Source organism: Watersipora subatra, chromosome 1 (assembly GCF_963576615.1).
Source record: "Watersipora subatra chromosome 1, tzWatSuba1.1, whole genome shotgun sequence".
In the NCBI taxonomy this organism is placed as follows: Eukaryota; Metazoa; Bryozoa; class Gymnolaemata; order Cheilostomatida; family Watersiporidae; genus Watersipora; species Watersipora subatra.
Genome location: NC_088708.1, coordinates 78658997 through 78679508, shown reverse-complemented (window position 1 = coordinate 78679508; position 20512 = coordinate 78658997). Strand labels below are relative to the sequence as shown.

General features: G+C 37.3%; 1 protein-coding gene across 1 annotated transcript; it reads left to right on the top strand.

Annotated features, from left to right (window-relative positions):
- The first annotated feature begins 126 nt into the window (after nt 1-126).
- Nucleotides 127-15779, top strand: LOC137391906 (uncharacterized). Its single transcript, XM_068078466.1, has 8 exons — nt 127-681; nt 2644-2705; nt 4907-5026; nt 5346-5432; nt 11383-11448; nt 12639-12770; nt 14573-14777; nt 15478-15779. The coding sequence occupies exons 1-8, from the start codon at nt 288-290 to the stop codon at nt 15642-15644; spliced, it is 1233 nt and encodes a 410-aa protein (XP_067934567.1). The 5' UTR covers nt 127-287; the 3' UTR covers nt 15645-15779.
- The last annotated feature ends 4733 nt before the right edge of the window (nt 15780-20512 follow it).

Genomic DNA, 20512 nt, shown 5'->3' with positions numbered 1-20512 from the left:
TAAATTTTATTTTAAATTTAGTTTTTTCGCATGTAAAGTTTGTAGGTACCACAGTTTTGATTCAAAATGAATCGAGATGCTTGATTGGCTTGTGGATACAAAAACAGAAGCTGCTATTTGCAGTAGTCATTATTTACGCTGACAATCTACATCCGCTTATGTGATGAAAACAGCGGAGAATTAGGGTGTGGGCAGCGTGAACCGATTACAATTGTTGCAGCGTTTGCATTTTAGTTCAAACTTTTGTTGTCCTAAACTTTAGTAAGCTTCTGGCGCTTTTAATAATTATGGCAATTACAGATCTTGGTGGAGGAAACATTAGAAAATGTTTTGTGCAAAAGTGGGCCGATTTTTCGGGATATGGTTTTAATTTGCATGCTGAAAAGGGCAAAGCCGGGCAGTATATTGGAAAGGTAGATGAAGGAGGTCCTGCCGAAGCTGCCGGTTTAAAAGAAGGTGACCGAATAGTTGAAGTAAATGACGTGAACATTGGTAACGAGAATCATCAACAAGTTGTTACGCGGATTAAATCAGAACCTAATTCAGTGTGGCTCTTAGTCGTGGACAAAGATGGAGATGAATACTGCAAAAACAACAAGATTGTTATAACACCTGAAATCGAAGAAGTGAAGCTCATTAAATGTCCTGACAACCGTGTTGCAGAGGTTTCTGCTGCTAATGGTTAGTAACAAAATATGATATATTTTATCCTCGTTTGTGACTATTTAAGAAGTTTGTTAAGCCGATAGCATTAATTTTCTAGCGTTGATTGCAATTTATAAACTATTCTTGTCTCAAAGGTTTATAAATTGCAAACCATGCTTCTACGTTAGTTGTTTCACGTTCGTGAAAAGATCCAGAGACGCCCTAAGTTCATCTGGAATAAGAATATGGCTTGACATCTATAGGAACAAACGTTGGACCGGCAGAGGAAATTTAGGGAAAGATATCTGAGCTGGAGAGACTGCACAACTGATCAAATCACGACGATGCAGATGATGAGTTGTTTCAAACAACACTTTATTGCATGTTTTTGTTTTCCATTGAAAATCTTTACTGTTATTTCGCCAAACATCTGTTCCAAGTCACCATATATGCTAGTTTGTTAAGAACTATTTTTAAAATAAGTATGTCTTATAGGTGTTAGTTCGATTATAATTGTATCAATAAAGCAGTGTTTTTTGATGTGTAAATTCATAGATAGCCGATTTGAAATCGTATGCTGTTGCCGAGGTACAAAGTTTTCGCAATGATTTCAATTGCATTGGTTTTCAAATAAAATAGTTTAGATTTATTATAAGAGAACCAAATGTAACAGATTATGGTCACGGTGGAATCATTTCAATAGGAATTTTGTTATTGCTTTTATATAAGTCTAATCTAGAGCTATTTACAGCCGAATAATTGTTATATATTTTAGCCATTGCAACACTTGCAGTGCCTTTCTATTTCGTTGTCAAGGTTACTCCAAGTAATATAGAAATCATTGCATTTTTCTCTCTTCATCTCTTGCACATATCACCCTGCTGTAAGATTAAACAATTGTCTGCTTCTTTTACAGGTGCATTGTATAAAAATATAGTATTGTTGACTTTCGTTATCATATCGCATATTATCATTAGTTTAAATTTTTGGTCGAACTAATCCAACAAAGTTGCATGCCTTCTTCTATTGGTTTCAGCGATGCTGCAAGTTACGATATTTATTTCTGCCACAAAAATGTAATAATTCAATGTTGTAATATTGCAACGTTCTCCATTACGATGTTTTCACTTCTACATCCATATTTCCTTCCTTTTGAGAACAATTCACTGATACGGCGTTAGCAATTCGAAAGAAAATGACTTCCGCAAAACTATTAGGCCTGTCTATTGTGTGTGTGTTGTTTGCTAAACATTGATGAATGCGCTCAACAGGAGCTTTAAGGTAATTAAGTAAGTGATCTCAAGAATCAACACACATCTATTGTACTTCCTAGGTCATGCTTGCTCACTCATTCGCTCAGCATGGCATTCCTAAAAGGCATAGGCTGACCACAACTTTAGATAACTGGTGGTATTAGCATTTTAGCAAACCTAGAGTAGGAAATGGCAAAGTTAGGTCACGTTGGGTGTGTCAGAGCTGTGAGTACCCGTAGCAGGTAGACTGGTTTTATATGCACGGAGGAGTTTGTACTCGGCTTGTTTGCTTTTCTCGCTCATCTAATATGGCTTATCTAATCGCATTCTTTGCCATAAAAGTTAAGGAGATGAAACCACTAGAAGTGGACATTGAAATGTAAGAGAGGTCTGTGATTTTATCACCTTTAGATGAAAACAGTTAGTTATCTGACAACCGGTGGCTATGTAACAATCTAAAGCATTGTCCCTATTTCTAGCTCTTCTTAAATACATAGCTCTCTTCACACGCATTTATTTACACGTTTCACATAGTTGTACAGTTGTAAATGGGAGCATGAAAGTGTGTAGCCGCATCTCACATCTGTTGTCTCGTTACACGCATATCTTGGTGCCAGCTATAGCGATTAGATGTTGTTACTGTTAACCGGTTTGCCATTCAAATTGATATTTGCCTTTGTTCAGCCATTGATAGCCTACTGGGGAGGATACACGCTATTCAAGTTAATTTTATTGGCTGTTTTAGAGGAGGGAAGCGAGGCTTCGACAGCAGAAGTAAACGAAGTTCCTGCAGATAATGACTATGAGGTAGTGAACTCTCTCTTATTCGCATATCTTAAGCTGTTCTAAACTGCTGTCGCTCGACTGCAGCAGAGTGACAGATATCACTCTGTGCAGAGTGATATCTGTCACAGCAGAGTGACAGATATCACTCTGCTGCTCGATCCACTTTGCCTGCTCTCAACTAGTGTAGATATATTAGGAACTTGCATTCACGCTAGAAGACCACGCTAGCAGGCATGGCTGAGAGACATTGCACCATATGCTTGGTGCCATGAAGGCAGTACAGGCCAAACTCTAGCACACCAAGTGTCGCCGTTACCTTACTTTAAGAGTTTCAATTAGGCTGTGTTCAGTTGTTACTTCCAACAAGAGACTACCTACTGAATGACATATCATTCAGGCCTTGCACTACCTTCCCTACCTAGTCTAACACATGCTTGGCTAGTTGCAGATCATGGGTCATCCACGTCCAGACAACTCCGCACAACAGCTATTTCTAACTTTTAACAACAATTTTTTCGGTCGGTTGTTTGTTTCATGGTGGTTGCAGTGCTTACTGAATGTTGACTGCAACAGTCTATAAGTTAAGCTTACGCAGGGCATATTAGCGCTGCAGTCGCTCGTGAGGTTATATCCACATGTGCGTGTATCATAGGCAGAAGAGCGTAGTTCACTCGTGAGGTTATATCCACATGTGCGTGTATCATAGGCAGAAGAGCGTAGTTCACTCGTGAGGTTATATCCACATGTGCGTGTATCATAGGCAGAAGAGCGTAGTTCACTCGTGAGGTTATATCCACATGTGCGTGTATCATAGGCAGAAGAGCGTAGTTCACTCGTGAGGTTATATCCACATGTGCGTGTATCATAGGCAGAAGAGCGTAGTTCACTCGTGAGGTTATATCCACATGTGCGTGTATCATAGGCAGAAGAGCGTAGTTCACTCGTGAGGTTATACCCACATGTGCGTGTATCATAGGCAGAAGAGCGTAGTTCACTCGTGAGGTTATATCCACATGTGCGTGTATCATAGGCAGAAGAGCGTAGTTCACTCGTGAGGTTATATCCACATGTGCGTGTATCATAGGCAGAAGAGCGTAGTTCACTCGTGAGGTTATATCCACATGTGCGTGTATCATAGGCAGAAGAGCGTAGTTCACTCGTGAGGTTATATCCACATGTGCGTGTATCATAGGCAGAAGAGCGTAGTTCACTCGTGAGGTTATATCCACATGTGCGTGTATCATAGGTAGAAGAGCGTAGTTAACTCGTGAGGTTATATCCACATGTGCGTGTATCATAGGTAGAAGAGCGTAGTTCTAGCACTAAACCCCACCCTATATCATCAAGTTCACCGCAAAATTGGTGTGCGTCAAGGTAGTTGCAGTGACTCATTTTCGGAATCGACATGTTTTTTTCCCGCACGGCCATGACTTACATACACTGTGACAAGTTTCACAGCAGAACCACTGCTTTATCCCGAGTCACACAAAATTACTTTGTGGTTTTACTATCTAGAGTGTAATGTAGGCAATATTGATGGCTTCAGTGATATTCCATATGAACCATTTTAGTAGTCCCTTTTCATTGTTTATATGCATGGGCATGTTTATGGAATGGTAACTTGGGTGTGTTTATGGAATGGCAACTTGGTTATGTTTATGGAATGGTAACTTGGGTATGTTTATGGAATGGTAACTTGGATATGTTTATGGAATGGTAACTCGGGTATGTTTATGGAATAGTAACTTGGATATGTTTATGGAATGGTAACTTGGGTGTGTTTATGGAATGGTAACTTGGGTATGTTTATGGAATGGTAACTTGTATGTTTATGGAATGGTAACTTGTATGTTTATGGAATGGTAACTTGGGTATGTTTATGGAATGGTAACTTGGGTATGTTTATGGAATGGTAACTTGGGTATGTTTATGGAATAGAATTACGAGAGAGTAAATGATGCTATTTTATGGAAACTGATTAGCCCAATAGTTTCTGCTTAAGAAGCATCGCGGAGTTATTAGCTAACGTAAAAGGAAGATAGCGGGCTAGCTTTCAGATATAGAGTGTTTGCTATTTGGGTGGATGTTACCATAGAGGACTGTGCATAACTCTGCTCGCAGTTTCACTCATGCTTGGCTGTTATCTTAACTCCGTTCCCTCTGATATTAGTTCCTTTAGTTCCTGCTTTCCCTGCATGGCTTACTCATTTATAATCTGGCAGACACCCGCTGACTTACCACCTGTCACCTCGGAAGCAGTTTCAAGCACTCACTCGGATGATGAAGATGAGGATTTGCCTCCTCCACCTCCTGAACTGTCCGAGTTAGATGATGCGGTTAATGTATGTGTTGCTTGCTGACTGCTGCCGCATCGTTTGACTATTAGTTGTTCTGTTGATACTGCTTTGCATTGTGGTATTGGGCATGTACGTCTGTTATAATGCACTGCGCTATACAACTTGTTCGACTCTCCAGTTGGTTTAACAAGCCTTGCGCTCTCAGGTGTAAAAGTAAGACAACTTCTCCTTCTGCTTTACTCGCTTGTGCTAGCTCTTAACTCTAGTACGTGGCAATATATGATTAGTTGCTAATGTGTAAAGTCTATGTATGTCCTGATTGCTTCTTTGGTAAGGCTAGCTAGAGCATTCTCTTTTCTCGTAGTCTGTTAACGCTGAGACGCCTGAGCCAGAGACCTCTCCTCTGTCGGATTCAACTGCGAGTGAGAAGGTGGTAGCTAATGACGCACAGGTAGATACACACTTATTTTGCGCTAGTTTTAAGAGGGAGAGAGGTAGGTGCACATTTGGATTACGTGTTCTAGATAGAGCATTCTTCTCGGCTGCCCGTATGTAATTGCCTTCTATTGTTGATTTCTATTGTGGACTTCTCATGCGAAATTATTCTCTGCCTGCGTAAGACTCATCCAGTCATTGAAAGATTACACTCGTTTCTATTTCTATCGGTCCTATTCCTATCATCATTAAGTTCAGTGAATGGACAGTGAGAGGTTATAGGCAATAGATTTGGTATGCACAGAGTGTCGAGTAATAAAATGTCTCCCAACAGATCAAATAGTTGCTGCAAGTGAGAGCAGCTTATACAGTCTTGCTGGACTTAGATAAGACCCTGCTAGAAACATTTACCAAGATCTGTGTACTGTAAGTGGGCTGCAATGACATTGCAAGCTCAAGGTGAACTTACCCAAAATTTTAGCAGATTTTGTCAGAAACTCAATGTTTTTCATCATTTGAGATTTTTTTGATGTTTGAGGTGATCTGGCTATCAGGATGTTTTAAGATTAAAAATGACAAAACCTGATCGCGATAAAAATGCTCAGGGTAAGTGAAAATGCAATTATCCCACGAGCGAAGCAAGTGTTTGGGAGGTTTATGATAAATGCATATGTGCACACAACTCCCCAAAATTATCCGTCAACAGCTGTAACCAAACTCTTGTACCGAAATTCCATCAAAAAATTAAACCATTTTTGTGTAGAGTCGTTTAAGTATAATAATGATACACTAGAAATTCCACTGTCATACAGCCCACGGCCAAAGTGATATTGGGAAAAAGAAAGGGTACTGCTGGTTGAGAAATGCAATATTAGCAGTCAAATGGCACTGCAGTGCAATAGGAGAGCTGCAATGGTAGCTGCAATGGTAGCTGTAATGTACTGGGTGTTATTATGTACAACAAACAGCAATAATGAAAGGAAAAGATCATATGTTGATATCTCTCCCCTGCAATAGAAGAAATGCAATATTAGAAGTAAAATGGCAAGCTGCTGTGTAATATACAGTTTGAAAGTTGGTTGTGTTGAATGTAGAATGGTTTTGACAGCGATCTGTAACCAAAGTGAAGAAATGGTTGATGATCAAATCTAAAATGGGTCATGAAAAATCTAAACAAGATTTTAGCTGGTTGTCATAAAAATAGCTGTATATCTATAAGAAAATGTAGGCCTATTACTTAATTTTGCAGATATTAAAAACGGCTTGGCCGTACCGCAATATTGGGCAAAGCTGTAGTATCATCAACAAAATCTTTAAAAAAATAACAGTAACATATTGCACACCATCGGTCACTATAGACTTCGATCTTATAAATTCGAACGATTATTTTTATAATTAAATCTTATAATAATCTTATAAAATCGAACAACTATTCTTCTAATTAAATATTGCAATAGTCTTATAAGAATCGTTAGAAAAATATCATCGTCCTTTACTGTCACTGCTTTGGACATCAGTTGGAATACCAAAGTACTCATTATAAGTGTCCAAAATGTCAGAGTTACTTTGAATATCGGCAAAAAATAAACGATTACTTTTCAGTACTTCTACGTTAATTACAGAAACCTTCGGCAATTAGACAATGCCATAGACTGGTGAAATGCACACATTTTTCTCGGGAAATGTGCACTGCCTTATGGTTCTACTATTTGTTGCACGGCTTTATCGGTGTTTTGTTGACCGGTCTTAATTTTGATTAAAAAGGCTTGTCAGGTTTTAATGACGATTTTAGGCCAAATTAATCTTGTCTAGTTATGTATTATCCGATCATATGGGTAAATTTTAGGATATTGTCTCAACTTTTTAAAGACTTAGTAACATATTTAAATAGGTTTATGTGTTTTGTATCGTTATTCTACTTAAACGACTCCACACAAAAATGGTTAAATTTATGATGAGATTTTGGTACAAGGGTTTGGGTACGGCCGTTGATGAATAATTTTTCGGGAGTTGTGTGCGCATATGCATTTATCATAAAGCTCCCAAACACTCACTTCGCTTGTGTTTGATCATAGGAAAACACATATAAACCTATTTAAATATGTTACCAAGTCTTTGAAAAGTTGAGACAGTATCCTAAAACTTACCCATCTGATCGGATAATACATAACTAGACAGATTAATTTGGCCTAAATCGCCATTAAAACCTGACAAGCCTTTTTTAATCAAAATTAAGACCGGCAAACAAAACGCCAATAAAGCCGTGCGACAGCTAGTAAAACTATGCGCATTTCACACAAAAAACATGCACATTTCACCAGTCTATGGCATTGTCCAATTGCCGAAGGTTTCTGTAATTAACGTAGAATTACTGAAAAGTAATCGTTTATTTTTTGCTGATTTTATTATTCGATTTATTTATTCGATTTTATAAGATTATTATAAAATTTAAAGAATAATAATAAGAATAAATAAGAATAATCATTCGAATTTGCAAGATCGAAGTATATAGTGACCGATGGTGTGCAAATATGTTACTGTTATTATTTTTCTAAAGATTTTGTTGATGGTATTACGGCTGTGCCCAATATCGTGGGACTGCCAAGCCGTTTTTAATATCTACAAAATTAAATAATAGGCCTACATTTTCTTGTAGATATACACCTATTTCTATGACAACCAACTAAAATCTGTTTAGATTTTTAAATTCAGCATAGGTTTTTGGATATAAATTCAGAAATCTAGATAAATATCACAACTTGATGTTGGTTGCTATGACGTTTTGAAATCTAGACAAAAATGTGCATTGGTTTTCGTTTTTCAAACTTTAACACCAGTTTTCTCAGAACTATGTTTTCGCGCTAATGGTAAACATGCATTCAGTTTATTGACCATAAAATCTGCTGTAATAAAGCTTAAATCAAATTTTTTTTGCAAAATAACAGAATTTTCTCCTGCTAGTGTAGATAACTCTAAATCTCACACACCCGACTTAACCATGGTTTCTGTGATCATGACCCATTTCTTCACTTTGGTTAAAGATCGCTGTCAAAACCATTCTGCATTCAACACAACCAACTTTCAAACTGTGTATATTACACAGCAGCTTGCCATTTTACTTCTAAGATTGCATTTCTCCTATTGCAGTGGATAGATATAAACATATAATCTTTGCCTTTCATTATTGCTGTTTGTTCTACATAATAACGCCCAGTACATTACAGCTACCATTGCAGTTATCCTATTGCACTGCAGTGCCTTTGACTGCTAATATTGCATTTCTCAACCAGCAGTGCCCATTCTTTTTTCCAATATCACTTTGGTCGTAGGCTGTATTACAGGGGAATTTCTAGTGACATTTATAGTTACAAAGAGACCAATAGAATAGAGACGTGTAACACTGCAATTTTAACGCAATAGCGGATATCAGCTATCACAGCGATAACAGCTAGTGACGTCATTTTGCACGTGTTTTCCTTCCAAGCATCTTAACCGTGAACAAGTTTTGTCAATTTTAATCTAGAAACATCCTGCCGGTCAAATTACCTAAAAAATTAAAAACAATCGCAAATGATATGAAAACACGAGTTTTTATGCGTAAGTTCATCTTTAATAGTAGTAGAAGTTGTGACACCCTGCTTTTTGGACAACTCAATATACTGAGTTGAGTGTCTCTGTAATTGTTGCCGTTTCATCTGAAAGCATACAGTTTGGTTTTTATCAAATATTTAAAAGACAAACTGCAGTTGGCTTGGCTATTATGTTAAAGCATGTTTGCAAGCTGTTTTAGAAATAGAAGTTGTCTTTTCCCGGATTCGATCAATCGGAGCATGCAATTCTAATAGTTGAGGCGTGTAGCGCTTGTTTATTTTTATTTGTTCAGTTTGGTTATAACAATGTGTAACTGGGCAAGCTTAGACATTTTGCAAGTAAATACAGTCAAACCTTGACATACAAAGCTAATTCGCTCGGATATTTACTTGATATGCCATATATCTCTGTCGTATATCATCTCTATCGTATGTAGACTTTATCGTATGTGGACTCTGTCGTATGTGGACTCTGTCGTATGTGGACTCTATCGTATGTAGACTCTATCGTATGTAGACTCTATCGTATGTAGACTCTGTTGTATGTAGACTCTATCGTATGTAGACTCTGTCGTATGTAGACTCTGTCGTATGTGGACTCTATCGTATGCAGACTCTATCGTATGTAGACTCTGTTGTATGTAGACTCTATCGTATGTAGACTCTGTCGTATGTAGACTCTGTCGTATGTAGACTCTGTCGTATGTGGACTCTGTCGTATGTGGACTCTATCGTATGTAGACTCTATCGTATGTAGACTCTGTTGTATGTAGACTCTATCGTATGTAGACTCTGTCGTATGTAGACTCTGTCGTATGTGGACTCTATCGTATGTAGACTCTGTCGTATGTAGACTCTGTCGTATGTGGACTCTATCGTATGTAGACTCTATCGTATGTAGACTCTGTCATATGTGGACTATCGTATGTGGACTCTATCGTATGTAGACTCTGTCGTATGTGGACTCTGTCGTATGTGGACTCTGTCGTATGTAGACTCTATCGTATGTGGACTCTATCGTATGTAGACTGTCGTATGTAGACTATCGTATGTGGACTCTGTCATATGCAGACTCTGTCATATGTGGACTCTGCCGTATGTAGACTCTATCGTATGTAGACTATCGTATGTGGACTCTATCATATGTGGACTCTGTCATATGTGGACTATCGTATGTGGACTCTGTCATATGCAGACTCTGTCGTATGTAGACTCTGTCCTATGTAGACTCTATCATATGTAGACTCTGTCATATGTGAACTCTATCGTATGTAGACTCTGTTGTATGTGGACTCTGTCGTATGTAGACTCTATCGTATGTGGACTCTATCGTATGTAGACTCTGTCGTATGTAGACTATCGTATGTGGACTCTGTCATATGCAGACTCTGTCGTATGTAGACTCTGTCGTATGTGGACTCTGTCGTATGTGGACTCTGTCGTATGTGGACTCTATCATATGTGGACTCTATCGTATGTAGACTCTCGTATATCACCGCTCTCGTATATCACCGCTCTCTTAAAGTAAAGCAAAATTCCTGAAGGTATTGATTCATTGTACTTTGTTTAGTTCATTCCACAGCCCACAAAACTTGGCAATAAATACTTTATATCATTACATTGAGCATTAAATACTTACCTACTTAATAACCTACTTACTATATCATTACATTGAGCATTAAATCAACTGAATAACAGAGAACTGTAAATAACTAAGTTGTTTATTTAAGAAACCACACAAATAAAGGAATTATAAGATGTATTTATTACCATCTGTATGCTGAATGCAAGGAAATTATGAAGACCTGTTAATACAGAAGGTGGACCGTGTGTAGGTAGAGATACAGAGATACAGAGATAGTGTAATTTGGATTATATGAACTTTATATAAATTAACTTATATATTTTGTGTTTAAATTAGATTTTTTCAATTTATCTCTAGTCATCAGTGTGCTGTCACCTGTCAGCCTCTTCTAAACTTTGCACTTGCCATGGAGAAAATTGTTTCGTGTGTTGAAACAAAATTTGGTCAAATCTTTCATCATATGCCAATGAATGTGTTTGACGAGGTGACCGCAAGTTGAGGCTTGATCGTAATACCTAATTTCGCTAAATTCTCCAAACTGGTTAGAGGTATTAAACCTAGGTCTAAGGCTAGCTGTTGATGTGTGAACCATTCAGATGGTTTATTCTTTATTTACCGTTTGTAACTGTAGGTTTGTATCTCTTGTTTCCTGTAGATTGTGATGCTAAAAGTCTATGTTATACTACTCCTCGTATTACTCCTCGTATCACTCCTCGTATTAGTCCTTGTATGCTGCATTGGCTACTAGTGAGCTACCTAGTCCTCTATTGCCATTCTGCTGACACTTGTAGACTGTTGAAGAGCCTCCCAATGTGGTGACATCTACTGCGGCAGCACCCTCAACTGATGGCTCCAAGGTTGGCACATGGTTCTCTTTACTCTTGCAAACTTTGTATGTCTAGTGTGGGGCGCGCGAGTGCGGTGTGATTCAGCCACAGCTATTTATGAATATCTGCAAATCTTGTGATAACACCATCCTTTCACACAGAGAAAGACAATTTCAACATCTGCTTTTTCGCCTGTTCAGTATAGCTCATGCATGATACATGCAGTTGATTGTCACAAGGTGCTATCAGCTCAGTTGTACTCCCTTATAAATGGAAGGGGTTTGCAGGGCTTTTGGCGCCCACTGTCACTGGCTAATTGGACTTTCCCGCTTCATTTTCAGTATGACTTGTTCACGTAAAACTCCAAGATGTTTTCTTATTATTAAGTGAGCATCTTGGTCTGGTAAGATGTCTGTTAAAGGTCTGTGTGCAAGGTGCTGCGCCCTCGCACGACTGCGCAGGTCAATGCTCTTGTGGAGTGCTCGCAGGATTTCGTTGCATCTTTCGGCGATTTCATAACTATTGCGGTTTGCATCAATCGCACACTTGCATAATCTTGTATAGCAGGGCGCAGCACCTCGCACACGACATTAATCTGAACCAGGCATTACCATCACATCTATGGTATGTACTTACTGTATGTAATCTATGGTATGTACTTACTGTATGTAATCTATGGTATGTACTTACTGTATGTAATCTATGGTATGTACTTACTGTATGTAATCTATGGTATGTACTTACTGTATGTAACCTATGGTATGTACTTGTATGTAATCTATGGTATGTACTTACTGTATGTAATCTATGGTATGTACTTACTGTAGGTAATCTATGGTATGTACTTACTGTATGTAATCTATGGTATGTACTTACTGTATGTAATCTATGGTATGTACTTACTGTATGTAATCTATGGTATGTACTTACTGTATGTAATCTATGGTATGTACTTACTGTATGTAATCTATGGTATGTACTTACTGTATGTAATCTATGGTATGTACTTACTGTATGTAATCTATGGTATGTACTTACTGTATGTAATCTATGGTATGTACTTACTGTATGTAATCTATGGTATGTACTTACTGTATGTAATCTATGGTATGTACTTACTGTATGTAGTCTATGGTATGTACTTACTGTATGTAATCTTACTTTACTGTCTTAGTCGCAGTTCAGCCATTAGTACTGTATGTGAACATTTGATTTTAAAGGCGAGTGATAATGTTGTACCCAAGATGTCTGCAGCGGAAATGCGTGAGGCACTTGCCAAGAACAAGAGACAGGACCCTCGTGTCTCAAAGAAAATATCAGCTTCAGACAAGCTAAGAATGTTCCAGAACTTGTAGGCTCCTTGCCTGATGCTCACCACCTGTCAAGCACTTGAATATTAGTGTCTGCGTTCGTTTTACGGCAATCAAAATAATACAATTGTAGTAAATGACTAGCGTAAGGAGTACCAATAATCCTTTGCCATTCCATTACTCCTTTTCATGCAATTTTATCCTTGTGATATCTCTCAGATATTCACAGCACCTGAGAGTTTTCATACATTTTTAGTGTTCACGCTGTTCAGTCTCTGTGTGTATCAGTATATTCTAGCTAATGCAAGATATATTACACAATTTTTGATTTTTATAGTTTTATTATCAATAATTTTAATTTCATTACCAGGTATGTGATTTATTTATGACCTCAATAAATGCAATGCATTTGTAATTATTGTCTCAAAGAAATTATGGTTAAATTCTGCAGCATACTCAAGTAGGTTTGACACAAGTGTTTTGATAGATGGCCATAGATTATTAGAGCTAGTGTATGAGATGCCAAAACTCATCAAGGTAATGATACTGCGAATTCAAAGATGTAAAGTAGGTGCCTTTAGGTCATCTAAGTTTTTAAAAAAATTATGCTATGCCATATCACTTTCTATGCATGTTAGGCTTCAGCATTAAGCCGCTGTGATGTACAACATGAGCTAAACATGGGCAGACTGACCAATAAGCATCCGTATTTATCCTTGATTATTTCTAATTTTCCATCTTACATGTGTAAAATTGTCATGTCTCAACCATTTCTTGCTGGTCAAAACTGTCAAGCTTTTGAAGAGATATCAAAGGCAGGCTGTTTTGAGAACAGTCCTACAGTTGATGTCAGTCAGGAGATGACCTCCGATGAGTAATTTAATCTCCAGAGTCTTGTGCCCACAGCAAAATTGGCTATACATACTCCAATTGAACCTTTTGTATTGCTGTGAGTATTAAAAGGTCATGCAATATTAATTCCTTGCCATTCATCTGCATAGTCATGTTTCCCTTTGAGGGAGTGAGAGCTGCGCGTCTCATCATTTCTCACGCAATTCTTTGGATAGACATCTCAGAAACCAGATTACCTCATTTATATAACAGTATGTTTAATTTCATTTCTGAATAAACATTCAAAATTCTTGTATTTAATTTGACTACAACGTTGGTACAAAAGATAGTACCTTCTACGCTCTGCACCAAATACGTTTCCAAAGTGCCTTCAATTACAATATATACATGTATATTCACAGACATTGATTTGGGTCATCAGTAAATGCCACTGTATTCGTTCAAGCTATGAGACTCATTTGTTATTAAAAACCTGTGGTATTTTATTGCATTTATATATTCTAATGCGCATACAAGAAATGCGTCACTATTAATTTAAGTTACGTTTTAAATTTCACTACAACATCTATTAAATGTTAGATTGGCATGTGTCTATCATTTGCTCAGCCCTGACATACATTAAAAAAAGCATTTCAAGAGTGTTGCTTTGCTTAAGCCTTTGGTGGACTGAGCATGAATCCAGAGCGAGAAAGAGCAGCCAGCATTAGATAATATCGATGTGATTATTCATTGTTACATCACCGGCCAGCGCCATTCATCAGAGTCATCTTACTAATACTTCATTTACACAACAAAAGATTAGAGTAATATTATATTGATTTAATTGTAATTTTAGCCTCCGCTCCAGGCATTTCACACCCGCTTGTCATTAGTGAGAGATAATCCAATGTTATTTAAACCCACGCACTAATGATACCTTCTATAAGACTAAGTGTTTAGAGTAAATACCCGCACATTCAAAAAGGCTCTGCGTAGAGTAAGTCATCATCCAGGTCAGCACAGGAGAGAAGATGAGATATCTATTGCTAGCTGCGACAGCATTTTGTTTAACGGCTGATTCTGGAGCGGCTGTCCTTCCAGATTGCGTGTTGTCCTGCATAGAGAATATGTCAAATGCTCTATCGGTTTCGAATGCAGAGATCGTGCGGGCTGTCTGTGAGGATAGGTGTTACAACATCATTGGTTCAAATATCGCTGGTAAGTCTTCAGTCTTTGTTACTATTTTATCTCTAGAACCCGTTCTTCTTAAAACTCTTTAAGTCTCAATCAAGGAAATCACCAAAGCCCCAATATTTTCTACAGTTTTATAATTCATTTAAATTAATAACTATTTAACATTAGTTAGTCGTGAGAGAGAGTAGTCGTGTAGTCAAACAAACCTGTGATTAGAAAAATCCTTCCAAATGCTTGTATACTGCTAAATTAATTATCTCTTTACACATTCAACGACCAAGTTTACTTATATGTACATTAAACTGTATTATGTATATGATATTATATATATAATATTATTATCAAATCATATTGTGGTCTATATTTTAATGTATAATTATAAATATAGTATGGCACATGCTTGTAAGCTATCAAATACATAACTGTCCAAGTTCTGTTCTAAACAATTTACCTACTCAGGCCTTCAGCAGTTAGTGTTGTTTTATCAAACCTGGCAATGCACATCTTTTTATTGTTGATAAAACTGACCCTGAAAGAGCTTTGTCACAGTCTTCTAGAGCAAAGGTGTGAAATACAAATCAATATTGTTTTAAAATTCGATGTTGTTTGTTATTTGAAGATATTGATGGTTAGTATGAGAAAAGAAAGGCATCTATTAACTGGCTCTTAGATGAGGCTGCAGCACTTGTAATCTAATCAATACTTTCCAATTAATACTATGCAGATCCAAAGATGGCAGCTTTGAGACAGTCGGTGCCAACATCTGCGAGCCCGCATAAGAAGGTCACTTGGAGGTGGATCTGGAATGACAGCGAAGATGATGAGAGCCAATCAGACGAGTACGACAAACGCTTTAATGAAGGCAAAAATAAGTTCTTTCATTTTGGATAGGCAAGAGCGGATGACTCCGCGTGAAGTCATGTATTGTATGTAACTCGTTTATCTGTTAGCTATACTTGATTATGTATAGCTATGTGTTTCATGGTTTATCCATAATTTGTATCTGTTGATAACTTTATAATAAATGTATTGAACCCAAAGAAGAAGCGTACCCAGTTGTTAACCTGGTAAGACAAGTCTGGCAGTATTAAGCTCTACGATGGTTTGTCATATTGATAGACAGCCTGGCACATGGAAGCTTCAGTATTAATGTCAAATGTACAAACATGCTTTGCATTACCATAAGCTGCTACCAACAGCGTCTACCTTTAACAAGGCTATAAGATTACTTGTTGCTACGGGGTACTTCCTTATTTTCTTGTCGTTAGGAACTTTTAAATATTATACGCAAAAAATTATGGGTCATTACCCGGTAGACAGGTCAAAAGTCAAAGTCAAGCAGTGAAATTGAACAGATAAACACGTGCTCGAATGGTGCTGGTATTTTAGCTAGGCGGGATAGTTGAAATGGAAAACTTGACCGCATGCTCTCAGGTCAATATTAAGGGGTGGTTGAATGGTCCGGTAGGGTGGAGGGACAGAATTCTCAAACAGAAACAAGCAATGGCCAAAGTCTAACATCTAATCAATTCTGTTCAAAATCACCGAGACTCTGCTTTGATGTAAAGATCTATTTTGTATAGAAACTGTTCTAAGATCTAACGGTTGAAATTATCTCAACTAAAGTAATAGAGAATTGATATATATATAAATTAGCCTTATTGACTCAACTGGCTGGTAATCTCTACTCAAGCGGGGGGTCTCCTACAAGAGACCTGGGAGTTGTGCCCTCACCTTTAGATCTTAGCCATTCCCAATAGCGTAATTCTTTGCAACTGACTTGATTGTTGCTGGTACTTGGGCTACATTTTATATGTAGATATCACTGCCCCAAATGCACTAATGACTACATATATACAGGTATATATAGGAACACTTTGTTATAAAAAAACCCTACACTTATGCTCATACAGGGACGGTCATTTTTTATATGAGCATTGTCTTTCTTATACCAGGTGTATTATACTATATATTATATTATACCATATATTCAGGTGATGGCGCAATATATTGCTGTTATATACTTAGGATTGTGATGCATTAATTTTGCACTGAATTACAACTTACTAATTTTACTTTTCGAAATTTACTGCTACTGCACTCCTACTGAAAACTGTCCACTGTGATCTACTGCACCATTACTTCTAAGACGCATTACTTGTAATCCAGCAACTCATGCATAATGTGAATGCACATTCTTCAAAACTTGAAACTGCATGTGTACTGCAACTGAGCAGTAGTATGAAGTTGATATTGTGGATCAACTGACACTGCTGACTTTCATCTGTACTACACCACTGTATTACTGCATTGTACAGAATAGTCAGCTTTATACAGAACAGATGCTGTGTTCAGCAAGCTCAAGGACTTGTACTCAAACTCCCATATCATTTCGGAGTAGAGGGTCAAGCATTATTACCATTCCGGTGGATCAAATTTGGGTCTTTGCATAATATTTCCACTCGCATTATATATTAAAACCATGATAGATTATCATTTCAACTAAATACAACATGCTACATGTAATTGTGATCATATTGTATGTCCACCCATACTCAAGTTTGAGCAGTATTTACATCTTGTAATTGTGTTGTTGTGCCAAAGTCAACTCAATACTTGATTCCGTGATGAGTTTTCACAAACATGCATGCTGTGCATACATATTGCACATACACGCTGCATATATGTACAGTGTAATGCAAAAGTTCCTACAGCATTTAGCGATGCAGAATGTGCACTAGCAATACTCCCTCTACATCTGCTCTCTGTGTCGTAGGCAATACCGCCACAACACCAATACTGCTTTCTGCTGCACATTAAAAAGTAGTTATACTGCGTGTATATCTTGTAGTAGTAAAAGTACGTAATGCTATGATACTGCATGGCTGTGGCATGTTTACTACTGCTACTGAATTGCTAATGCATCCACATAGATACCTAGGCAAATATTCACCTCAACTGCAATTTATTTGACATCTGGGCATTAGTGAGTACTTGTCAATGCTCAGCTATGATTTTGGTCATAATGATCACAAACATGGATATGGTGAGCTTATTGTTATTATTCTCATTGTAAAGCTTTTAGCGAAAACAAATTTTTTTTGCTACTTTTTGTCGACTTGATGCTGTGTATTTGTAACATATACGGTAGTTAACAATATCTATTGGACAACAACCTTCATTCTCAACCAGTTAAATACCACACATTCGCTCGCTCAAACAGCATTGATCGCAGGCTTTATCCATTGATCCTAAATCCTAAACTATTGATCGCAGGCGCTAGAACATCTATCAAACATAGACATTACCCAAAGCTCTTCTTTAACAAAACTCTAGTACTGTGCCATGAGTGTAGATTCAGTTTGTGATGTAAGTGAGTAGATATGATCAACAAATAGAAGGAAAGTATCTCTCAAAGACAGTCAGCTACTGAAAGGTTTAGCAGTTAAAATTATAGTGAAGTTGAAATTTCATAATTGTCACATTTTCAGCTTTAATGCAACATGTAAACCACATTTACCTTATCTATAGCACAGGTGTGAGCACATAGCACAGGTGTGAGCACATAGCACAGGTGTGGAAGCTAATGGTATCAGAACTAGATGAGAACCTTTCTTGACTCGGTGCTGGAAAATATGGTATGTGATTGCTGTTGAGACGCGCTGCTGGCAGCAAAACTGATGCTCTCTAGATAATTGAACACAAAATTAAATTCACAAGTTCAAAGTTATCAAGTGGCTGTATCACACCCATATATCACACCCATATATCACACCCATATATCACACCCATATATCACACCCATATATCACACCCATATATCACACCCATATATCACACCCATATATCACACCCATATATCACACCCATATATCACACCCATATATCACACCCATATATCACACCCATATATCACACCCATATATCACACCCATATATCACACCCATATATCACACCCATATATCACACCCATATATCACACCCATATATCACACCCATATATCACACCCATATATCACACCCATATATCACACCCATATATCACACCCATATATCACACCCATATATCACACCCATATATCACACCCATATATCACACCCATATATCACACCCATATATCACACCCATATATCACACCCATATATCACACTCATATATCACACCCATATATCACATCTTCACCTAATAATCACACCCTTATGATATCACATCTTCACTTGATAATCACACTCATATGGTATCATTTTTTCACCTAATAATCACACCCTTATGATATCACATCTTCACTTGATAATCACACTCATATGATATCACATCTTCAGCTAATAATCACAGTCATATGATATCACATCTTCACCTGATAATCACACTTATATGATATCATATCTTCACTTGATAATCACACTCATATGACATCACATCTTCAGAACTTTAGGAATGACAATCAGGTTGACCTTTCACACTTTTGGTAAACAAATAAAAAGTTTTTCAATTGAGAAGATGCTACTAAAGCTTGTATAATTTTTCTATCAGCACTCATATATTATATATTATAATATATAATGATATTACATAATGTAATAACCTAATATTTAATATATTATATATATGTATACTGTATATATGTATATGTAGAGTGGTATATGTATATTATATATCTAATATATTATATATATATTATATACGTATATCACTCTACATATACATATATACAGTATACATATATAATATATTACATTATTGCATTATATAATTGTTTATATAATATATATTATATATATAATTATTTATATATGTAATACGATATATATAATATCATATATATACATAAATATGTCTCTTTTTTACGATCCAGGATACATCGGTACTGTTTGAGGTTATAGACAGCTTCTTCCAATTTTTTTATCTCTTCATAATATTACACTGTTGTTGTAAATATAAAATCAAATCTTACACCATTTTTTAGCTTGCTCAACGAGGTGCTCAGTCTACTTGAGTAGCGTGCTCAATGGGGTGCTCAATCTACTTCAGTAGCGTGCTCAACAGGGTACTCAGTCTACTTCAGTAGCTTGCTCAACAATTAAGAAATCAGGGAGTAAGGAGTATCCTGATTTTTATTCACAAACCATAGCGAGAACCCGAGTTAGACCTTTTCGTGGCCTTTTGATCTTTCCTTTATGTCAGTCCTTATCAATAATTACCTACAAAGAGTATTAATTTCTATGCATCTTGTGTACGGCTATAGCTGAATAGACCTTGAGATGCTGCTTGAGGTGGTGCTTGAGATGCTGCTTGAGGTGCTGCTTGAGGTGGTGCTTGAGGTGCTGCTTGAGGTGGTGCTTGAGATGCTGCTTGAGGTGGTGCTTGAGGTGCTGCTTGAGGTGGTGCTTGAGATGCTGCTTGAGATGCTGCTTGAGATGCTGCTTGAGGTGCTGCTTGAGGTGCTGCTTGAGGTGCTGCTTGAGGTGCTAACACTAATGAGACATATTAATTATGAGTTAGCGCTTACAGAGCAGTAGGAACTGCTGAAGGTGGAAGCATGGCTGTTTATGTTTCCACCCCACTTTGTTTTCACATTAAAAATGAGTTAAAACCAAGTAAGACAACTTTGGATGAGCTCGGCTTTGATGAGATCCATAACACATTGAGAGGCAGGAGTAGTTTGATTCTGTTGTCAGTCACTCATATAACATACATGTATGCGTAATCACCTGCTCAACCAATTTGTTTCATCGAATTTTCTCTCTAGTTGTTTAT

Coding starts and splice junctions, on each gene's coding strand:
- LOC137391906 (XM_068078466.1), top strand. CDS start 288: ATGGCAATTACAGATCTTGGTGGAGGAAACATTAGAAAATGTTTTGTG. Junction 2,706..4,906: donor CTGCAGATAATGACTATGAG/GTAGTGAACTCT, acceptor ATAATCTGGCAG/ACACCCGCTGACTTACCACC. Junction 12,771..14,572: donor TAAGAATGTTCCAGAACTTG/TAGGCTCCTTGC, acceptor GTCATCATCCAG/GTCAGCACAGGAGAGAAGAT.